General features: G+C 35.9%; 1 protein-coding gene across 2 annotated transcripts in view; it reads right to left on the bottom strand.

The window, feature by feature from the left end:
* Nucleotides 1-6665: 6665 nt before the first annotated feature.
* Gtf3c3 (general transcription factor IIIC subunit 3) overlaps nucleotides 6666-10188 on the bottom strand; it is a 44467-nt gene continuing 40944 nt past the window's right edge. For both annotated transcript variants that reach the window (XM_071618967.1, XM_027925030.2), the window contains one exon: nucleotides 6666-8012. In XM_071618967.1, the coding sequence (XP_071475068.1) occupies nucleotides 7890-8012 (123 nt within the window). In that variant the 3' untranslated portion in view covers nucleotides 6666-7889. The remainder of the gene's footprint in view (nucleotides 8013-10188) is intronic.

Raw genomic sequence — 10188 nt, 5'->3', positions numbered from 1 at the left:
GCCCTGTCCTCCTGTTCTCGTGTGATCAGTTCACAGCACTAAACATTTTTTTTTTCAGTTATAACATGGACACAATATCTTTATTTTGTTTATTTATTTTTATGTGGTGCTGAGGATCGAACCCATTGCCTGGCATGTGTGAGGCAAGCGCTCTGCCACTGAACCACAGCCCTAGCCTGCACTAAACATTTTTTAATCAACTCAACTGTTGTAGTATTGCAATGCTTTTGTTCAAGTAACCTGTATTTTACTTAACAATGGCCCCAAAGTGCAAGAGTAATGTTGCTGACAATTTTATGACAGTGTAAACTTTATCATAGGCATGTATGTATAAGAAAACACATACTCTATCTGCAGTTTCAGAAACCCACTAGGTGTCATGTAACACATCTACTAAGGATAAGAGGGATTACTGTATAAGTAAAACTCCAGGCCAGTATCACTCATGCATATCAAATCAAAAATACTAAAATATTAACAGAATCTACCATCACATTAAAATAATACTTTGGCCAAACTGAAATTTATTCTGTGAATTTAAGGTTGGTTTCATATTAGGATATTTTTTAATACATACTATATTAAAAATTTAAAGGGAAAAACTATTAAAAATCTGAGATGAAAGTCATGTAATTATCTCCATATATGCTAAAGTCATATATGCCTTTGATAAAATTTGACACCCACTGAAAGATATTCTTAACATGATCAAATATGTATATACACACATATATGGTGTTATGGTTTAGATATAAGGTGTCCCCCAAAAAACTCATTTGTGAAAAAATGCAGGAATGTTCAGAGGTTATATTACGTTTGGATTATAAGAACTGTGACCTAATCAGTAGATTCTTCCATTTGATGAATTAATAATTTGAGAAGACTGCTGTACTGGATGGTAAGTAGGCAGGTAGGGTGTAACTAGAGGAAGTAGGTCACTGGGGGAGTGTCTTTGGGGTTTATATTTTCTCCTTGCTAAGCAGAGCTCTCTCAGCTTCTTGGCTTCATGAGCTAAGCAGCTTTCCTCTACTACCCAGATGGGCAGCTATGTTGCCTGGCAACATTGCCTATAGTAAAGCAATGTTTACTGACCCCTAGGCAGTGAACTGCAATGGATAGGGAGGATTAGAAGTAGGCAGTTGTGCCTGGTAGATGCAAGGGCTTTGAGCTACCCTGTATAGTGTAATTCTTTTAACTCATTGCGTTCTCCCTTACAGGACCCTGGATGCAATGCAATGTACATGGATTCTTAGAGGCAATATTAGTTCCTCTGGTGTTCTTTTTCCTTTATATTGCACTGTCATTTGGGCCTGAGACTAGCTCCTGGACTGGTGCCCTTGCTGATGCCCCATCACATGCTCCTCTGCTGATGTTCTGTGATTTCTACCCTCTGTCGTTCTGCAGAATGAAGTGAAGCTGATGCCAGGTGTGGCCTATTGGTTGTACAAGTGTCCTGCTGACTGGAGCCTACTGCCGACCAAGCATTGCCAAACAATGGTAAAGAATATTAAGCAAAGTTCATTAAAACAACAGACTAGTGAGTTAGCCTTTAGAGAAACAAGCAGATTTCTGTCTCATCCCACCTCACAGTACAGGTCTTTTATTCAGATGGATTATACACATAAATGAGATCACCACCTCTGGATGTGTAAAAAGTATCTGTAGAGTTTCTTTTGCCTCTGGAGCTGCCTGACTTATTTGATTTGTCACTTTCTACACTTTCATAAACATACAATAAATAAGTTCTTAACTCATCCTTGCAGAGACAAAGCGAAGGGACTTCTGGCTTCATGATGAGAATAGGACCATTTTTGTGTAAGGCAAAGACAGAAATTTGCTCTAAAGCACTTCATCAGTCCAGACCAGACATGCTCTTTCATCCTTTCAACATCTCAAAGGAGAGGAGGACCTTGTAAATCCTTAAAAATCCACCTCTGCCTTTCAGTTTCTGAAATGTCTAGCCATGTTTCTATCAGCTGCCTCTTCCTTTCTCGCACCTGCTCTCTGTTTATACAACCTAGTAGCATTCTGCAGAGGCCACTTCAATGGTTTTATTCGTTCCCTATTTTCTATCCAGATATAGTTGGGGGTGGGTTTGCTTTCTTAATGGGACCTTCCCCAAAACTCCATTTGATTTTCCAGGGTCTTCCTTACTTTCTCAAACACACTTCATCTTTTTTAAAAAAATATTTTTAGTTGAAAAGAGGGACATAATACCTTTATTTTGTTTATTTAGTTTTATGTGGTGTTAGGGATTGAACCCAGTGCCTCACACATGCTAAACAAGTGCTCTACCACTGAGCCACAGCCCCAGCCCCGCAATTCAACTTTGTTTAGAAGTTTCATGTTGGCCTTAGTGAAAAAAAAAAAAAAAAGGATTACTAATTTTGCTTATAACGATTTAAAATTTGAGTTTGACAAAAAGACACCATAAATAAAGTAAAAGGGGCTAATGATTGGGCTTAATATTTATAATAAAGATTGCCTACAATCCAGTAAGAGATATAATTTTTAACATGTAGGCAAAGAATATATCAAAAGCAATACAGAGAAGAAAAATTCAAAGGTTTTCAAGATAGATTTCAACCTTACCCCAGGATGCAAATGAAACCACCATTTTCACCTATCATTTGGGGAAAAAATACCAAGTTTGAAGCAGGAATAGGAAAGAAGTATCCCCATATTGATACAGCCCTTTGGGAGGGCAACTTGGCAATATGTATTAAAATGTGTGTCCTGTGATTTCCTAATTCTGACTATATACACAGGAAACATGCCCGATTCTTTCCTTTCTCCCCTGGAAAGGCTAACTTATGTTCCTAAAAGTTTTATCATTTTTAGAGGAAAACTTTAGGCCTCTTCACATGAATCATTTGAAAGACACAAACAGACCTTTATATTGTTACAGGGCTTCAACATGTTTCTTTTTTTTCTCAAGCTTACAGAAGCTTCCTCTAGAAAAAGAGGGGGGATGGAAGAGAAAAGAGATTAAAAAGAGGGGAAAAATCTCTACTGGCATTTAACACTGCCAAAATCATCAGAATTTTTTTAAGCCTGATAACATGGAAATGCAGAGTCCATGCGAATTGTCCTCTACTTATTCAGAGCAACTTGAAGATAATGCTTTCCAAACTTTTTCATGTTGTGGCATACAGATGCAACACTTGTACATCCCATTGAGATGAAGGGCACAGGTGGCCCTAGGAAGCCTGATGATCACTCCTTGTGTATGGCCCAAGGCCTTCAAGGCCTTGGGAAGTTCTGTGAATATCATGCACCCTCTAGTGGCTAGATTCACTTCCTTTCTCCTTTGGTCAGATAAGCCGAAGCACCTGAAAAGGAGAAATGCAGTTATCATGTCTCACACACAGCACAGATTTAACCAAGCACCTTCGCACAAATAAGACAGAACCAAGTTCATGAAGTGTGTTATCAGTGTAACTGATACTTTCATTTTCTGAGGTTATGTTTAAATAAAGAAACACATTTTGCTGCATCCAGGCCCCTTGTAAACTACAATAGTGACCAGCTTTAGAAAGAGGAAGTAAATGCAGGGATCCTCTTATGTACAACTGCCAATCCTGGAGCCAGAGGTGTGTTGATTAGCCTTCCCTTTCCTCTGTACACTTCCACCAACTCCCTTCTCTGGACATAAATATGTGACTATCTTTTAGTACTAAAACACCAAGGTGGTACTGTAATGCTCATATTAGCTTGCTTACCTTGAGTCTGCAAACAGTATAAATTTGGGGTATGATCTTCAGGGTCGTGGTTAGACTTTTCATATGTGATATTTCTACCTTGATATCTGCCATTTTTTTTTAGTTAAGGCAGAAAAATGGACAGTAAGAAACATGCAATAGGGCTCTGGTTTCTTTCTGTGGTGATGAGGGACAGTGCAAAGGGGCAGAAAGTTTTTGCTTAGATGTGGAAGGAGAATGCTGGAATTTTTATATATACTAACTAAAAAGTTCAGCATAATTTTTCAAGGAAAATATTAAAAGTTGATACAATATATTAAGACAATGAAATTGTAAAATTTTTAATTTATGGAAATGTACTGCCATCTACTGCATATAAAAAAAATCGTTACAGGAGTTTGTCCTACTGGGATTATACATAATCAAGTAATAATCAGACATCTTAAAAATATCTTAAATATAAGATACAGTAACTGTCACAAATAAATTATAATTTAAATGTTGGGTAAGCTTAGGTGTTTCTCTGAAAATTTCTCCTGTCTTTAATTTTCCATTTTTGTCTTTTTAAATTCTATCTTAAATTCCATCTCTTCATTGAATTAATTTTGACAGTTACATTTTTAATCTCATAAAGCTCTCATTCTTTGCATTCATTCTTTTTTAGTGTATCCCTGTCTTATTTCACATACATAATATTTTCCTATCTAGAGAAATTAATTGTATTTTCTTTATTTTTCTACTTCCTGCATTAGTTCTGTGCAGAACCCTTTGAGCTCCTCCCTACTCCCTTTGTTTATATGGATCTCTTTCATTTCAGTCTTCCCTCAAACATCTAATGACCAGGAGCTTGTCCATTCATGCTAATAGCGCAGTGCCAACAAACAGACTGCCTCAGTGGGAGTTCAGTAGCAGGTTTCCCTGGCCAGGACAGGTTCTTTCACTGGGAACCCGTTATTGTTGGGGTATCCAGACGGGGTCCTGGTCCATGGTGTCCCGAACAAAGAACTGAGCAAGACAAGCAGAAGTAACAGGCAACGTACAGATTTATTGAAGGTGAAGGTGAAAGTAGTACTGCATAAGGTAGAGCAGAGTGGGCTGAACAGGAGAGGCTCAAGGCCCCAGTGTCTGGAAATTCTTGTCTTACATGCTGAGCTGAGGAGTTCTCTTCCCTATACAGACCTGATGAAAGACCTTACCCCATCTGTCCCATTGTTTACCTAATGGTACCTGATTAGAACACTGTCCAATTTACCCCATTGGTTACTTTAGCATACCTAATTATAATACTGTCCACTTTACACCCATTTTTGGTTGTTTCATATACTGAATCTGTGGCCAGAGTTACCACAGGCGTTAAGTCCTCAGTGCAGGAGTCATCATGGTAATGGGAGGTGATGACTTATCTCCCTGTCTTGTCCTCCAGCATTTTTCTTCTACCTTGCCTCTAACACCTTGGTATCCCTAAACTCCTACCTAAACCCCCAAACTGTCAGTCTTGTGAAAAATAAATGCAGTGATCCATTTTCAGAGTAGTATTTAGTCTTAACTGGGTTCTAAGATCTGATTATGGCTATTTTGAATTTCCCAACCTATATCCAAGCATAGCCATTTTAACTACAACCCTTCCTTTTGACTTCCCTAATTTTAAATTAGCCAATCACATAGACTGTAATCCCAAGCTGCTTCTATCAGAGCAAGTGTCAATGCTACATTAGGGATAAAACAGGCAGACTGCCCATCAAGGTGTGCTTGCACACACTTTTGCAGAGGTAAAGTTTTCCTTGCTGAGCTACTTCTGAGCATGTGTTTGATTCCTCACAGCACCCCCATATTTCTAACAATTTTGGCACCCAACATGGGCTAGATCATTGCCTAGGTGATCGTGGGGACTCCTTCCCTCAGAGGAGATGCTTCCCCCTGCCTTCCAGAACTGTGAGCTAAAGTAAGCCATTTCTCTCTTAATTATCTCAGACATTTGTTACAGTGTCAGGAAGCCAATACAGCTTCTTGTAGTATTAACTAATGTAATATTGACAGTATTAACTACCATGAGCAGCACAGTAGTGAACAATTTGTCAATTTTACACCATCAAACCAATAGGCACACTGCTACTATTTCAACTCTAAGAGGGTTTAATTAGACTTTGTAATATTTCCTATAATTCAGCAACAAATTCTTTTAAGACTCCCTAGTTGCTATATAAAGTGAAAATATTTTTTAAAAATGGACACAATACCTTCATTCATTTTTGTGTGGTGTCTCAAACATGCTAGATAAGTACTCTAACACTGAGCTACAACCCCAACCCCCCAAAGATATTTTCTACAGTAATTATTAATATAGCAATTATTAATAACTCAATTTTTATGTTTTTACTTTGAAATGGAAAAAGTGTGTCCCTCTAAAGGGATCTGAGCAAGAACTTGCTTGCTAGTGATCTTGAACATGGTGTTCAACCTCTGCGTTCGTAGTGGAGATAATATCAGTAATAACACCTACTTTGCAGGTAGTCTTCTGAGAAGATCAGATATTGTATCTAAAGCATCCAGCACTGAACTCAGTAAACCCTCTGCAAATGGTACCTGTGATTTTTAAATACTAAACTGTGTAACATTTTCTTAGAAAATGGTTGGATTTTCTTTTATAACTGTTCAGCAGATCATAGCCTCTCAATTGCTAAGATGGTAAAAAGTAAATTTTAATTGTCTTCCCCACCACATAAGCAGTGAGTAATTTTGCCAGGTTCTGAGTGAAGTAACTGTCTTGACATCATAGTCTCTATTTGTCTTTCACAGCCCTGTGAGCTTAATTCAAGAGAAAAACTCTGAATCCAAATACTCAGATCTACAGGTAGGATTCTAAGACATAACTATAACTTGTTTCTCTATCACAGTTTTACCATTACCTGCCATTACTTGCCAGGGGCATGAAATTAAAAAATATAAGCATGTGAAACACTCGAATTACAAAAATAGAATTTATTTAACTTATATACAGGGTGTGTGATGTATTTACTTATTAAATACAAATTCAGTTTCTCAACTAGAAGGTTTATACAATCCTGAAAAGTTCATTGTATTTCTCTGACTCTAAATCTCATATGTTTCCTTCCCACATCTGGACTGCAGCCTACAATCTTATGCACATTTACTATGGCATTTATTTTCCCCTAAAAATTATTATGTCAATAGTATATATAGCAAGTATCTTTGGATTCAATAATAAACAATGTTTGGAGTAAAAGGTTTTAATCTTTTTTTCATCAATAATATTTTATTTCATATATACAGCTTTTCCAGTTTTTCCTACATTCCTACTGACACAATATCTGTTGTTACTGAACATGGCCCTTTTCTGGGGAATCCACACATACACATAGATGATGCACTTTGCCTTAAAGCAGTATATTTTGAATTAAGCCCATCTTCCCAGTCTACAAAGCTAAGATATATGAAGGTTAAACACAAAAAGTCAAATCAATTATTTGTCTTCTCACCACATAATCATTTTAAATAATTCTGTTAGACACTGATTTAAGTAACTGTCCTAACCTTAGAGTCCCAATTTGTACTTACTTTAATAAGCAACTTCCTTTTCCATGTATTTGAAACACTGCCTCATATAGTAACAGTTTTAAGAAATGACAATAATGGTGTATGTAGAAACAAAGCAAACTGTACTTTCAAGTAAATAAAGACTGTACAGAGTGGTAATTATCTCAGTAATGTACTCTGTAAGTGCTACAAGGACAAGACCACATCTGTCTTACATAAGTATATAATATACAGTACTGAGGGCATAGATGATTAAATGTAAAGTAATATATTCAACTCCAAGCTGGCTCAGAAATGAATACTATCCATTCCAATACTGGGGACAGTTTTACAAGAATGATAATTTTCACATATATACATAAAAGCTGTAACGTTTTATGGTCCTGGGGATTAAACCCAGAGGTTTACGAATGCCAGGTAAGTACTCTCCCACTGAGCTACACACAAACTCAAAAGCTGCAGTTTTTAAGGTAACTGGAGTGATGGTAGTACTACAGGAACCATATGTTAAAAATGAAATACTGCTAGATGATGCCAAGTATTCCCATCTTGGAGCTCATAATAAGCCCTGAGACAAAAGAGATTGGTTCACACACAGCAGTTGTCCAGTGCTCCTTCTGCAGTTGATATGCTTTATATAGAACAATAGGTATATAAAAGCTTTTGAGCCATTCCAATGTTCCCGCTGCTCTGATAAATGAGAGATAAGTTGTAGGCAATATCTCTTCGTAAGTCTAACTGGTCCACTTCTATACCCTAGGAGGGAAAGAAGAAAATAAATATTTTTAAGATTTCAAACTACCAACCAGGACAATTTTTTTCATGGCAAATAGTTCCATAAGTGTGTATTTGCAAAAGCTATTAAAATTCATACAATACTGAAAAATCTCACCAATGAGGCATAGCAAAATAAACTTAACTGATTAAAAAATAATAATAATAAATTGAATAATAAAATCTTGGGAAAGGCCCTTCTAAATATAATAGTAAAACTAGAAACTTTAGGGAACACTATTTAATAAAGTGTTAGGCTAATAAAACCTATTAAGACCATTAAACTAAACTGTTGTAATTTTGTCCCTTGACAGAGCAGGCAACCAGTGAAAGGACCCAAAGACAGTTGCTCTCTCCTCAGACACCTTGAGGAATGTAGGAGTCCTGTCTTCTTCATGGACCCCAAGGGTTGAAAGTGAAATGCCTCTCACAGATTCTGTTCTTTTTGCACTATGCCCCCAGCCAATCTTTTTGGCTTTGAGGGTACTAGGGTTAGTTGCCACAATGCTATTAAATGCCAGACTTATATAACATTTTCTTAGAAAATGGTTGGCTTTTCTTCCACAGCTGTTCAGCAGATACTACAATCATAGCCTCTCAGTCACTAAGACGCTAAGAAGTAAAATGTTAATTATTTGTCCAATGTCTCATAGAATTTCTCTAAGCAGTAAACCCAGGTGAATGTAAATAAATAAGATAAAAACTTATAAATCAATTGGTCACAGTTTGAACAATTTTTTTCAGTAACTTCAAATCTTAAGGTTGTGCCCTGTTAAACTAAGTGTTATATAAATGTCCAGGCCATTTCCAAATAAGTTAAAATACTAAAACATCAATTATTAAGTATAAGTTTAAAGTGTATATACTTAAATATCTTATTTCTATAGGGCATAAAGAAGCTAAATATATGTTTTATTGTTAGTAAATATATATTGTTCTATATTTTAAAAACTGTGCTCATATTGCTAGAAATTATAAGATGTTAGTCTGTAGACTTCTGGTTCAAAATTACTAAGAATTAAAATTCTAACTAATATGTAGTAACTAAAAATAAGAAAGGGAGACAATTCTATGAGGAAAGCCAAGCCTGTTTTAAAAGGTGGTTATGGAATATGAGAATGTTTTTGTTGAGGGTGGTTTTCTCTAGCTGGTTGTTCCACACTGAGAGTTAAGGGGCAAATGAATTAAGACTGAAGGTTTGTGGAAGATGATTCTTGTAAACAAAAAATCTATGAGCAAATTGGCTAAAATTAAGGAATTATTTGTAATATTTAGCATTGATACCAAAAGTATATTGATGCAAAACTAAAGTTGAAAAAGATTCTGTAATTTCTTATACCTTTGAATTCTTTCTGTCACTGGTTTTATTTCACAATGATCTATGATTCTATTTGAGTGTTTTAAGCTTTCAATATTTTTTTTACCTCAAAGAAAGTCCAAAAAGGGACATATTAAGCTTATTTTAATTTGTTAAATTACATGAGAAGTCTTCTCAAAGAAGGAATATTTAACCTTCTTTGAGTTCTATTTGTATGGATATATTGTTCATTTATGTTCAAATAACTATAAATTTCCTAGAATTTGATGTCATTCTGGCTATTACATTAAACCTACTATAAGCCACAGAATATCAAACTCATCAGATTATAACCATGGCTATTTTAAATCTTGTTGTCCATAGTTAAATTGCTTTTTTCTGATGTTATGGAAGCTTTTTGTAAACTACTGTAATTCTTTTTTTTTTTTTTTAAGTTGGACACAATACCTTTATTTCACTTATTTATTTCTATGTGGTGCTGAGGATCGAACCCAGGGTCTCGCAATGTGCCAGGCGAGCACTCTACCGTTGAGCCACAACCCCCACCCAAGCTACTGTAATTCTAAAGTTTTTTGTCTTCAAGGAGGTTGAAAGAAAGAATGAAAAGAACTCTGACAAGTGCAGATTTCTGGTAGGAATTAGCCTAAGTAAGAAATGCAGAATGCTAATGGAAAAACTAGCCTTACAAAATTAATAAGCTAACATTCAAGAAGAACAAGAATTACATGAGACTGAATAAACCAATGAAGAATTATAGGTGGGTTTTTCTGACTTTTTCTTTAAAGTGTTGATTCTTTTCTATGTTTGGTTTTCCAGATTAAAGGAAACAATTTTCATCTT

Source organism: Marmota flaviventris, chromosome 11, assembly GCF_047511675.1.
Source record: "Marmota flaviventris isolate mMarFla1 chromosome 11, mMarFla1.hap1, whole genome shotgun sequence".
In the NCBI taxonomy this organism is placed as follows: domain Eukaryota; kingdom Metazoa; phylum Chordata; class Mammalia; order Rodentia; family Sciuridae; genus Marmota; species Marmota flaviventris.
The sequence above is the reverse complement of the archived record's forward strand: the minus strand, read 5'-3'. Positions and strand labels throughout refer to the sequence as shown.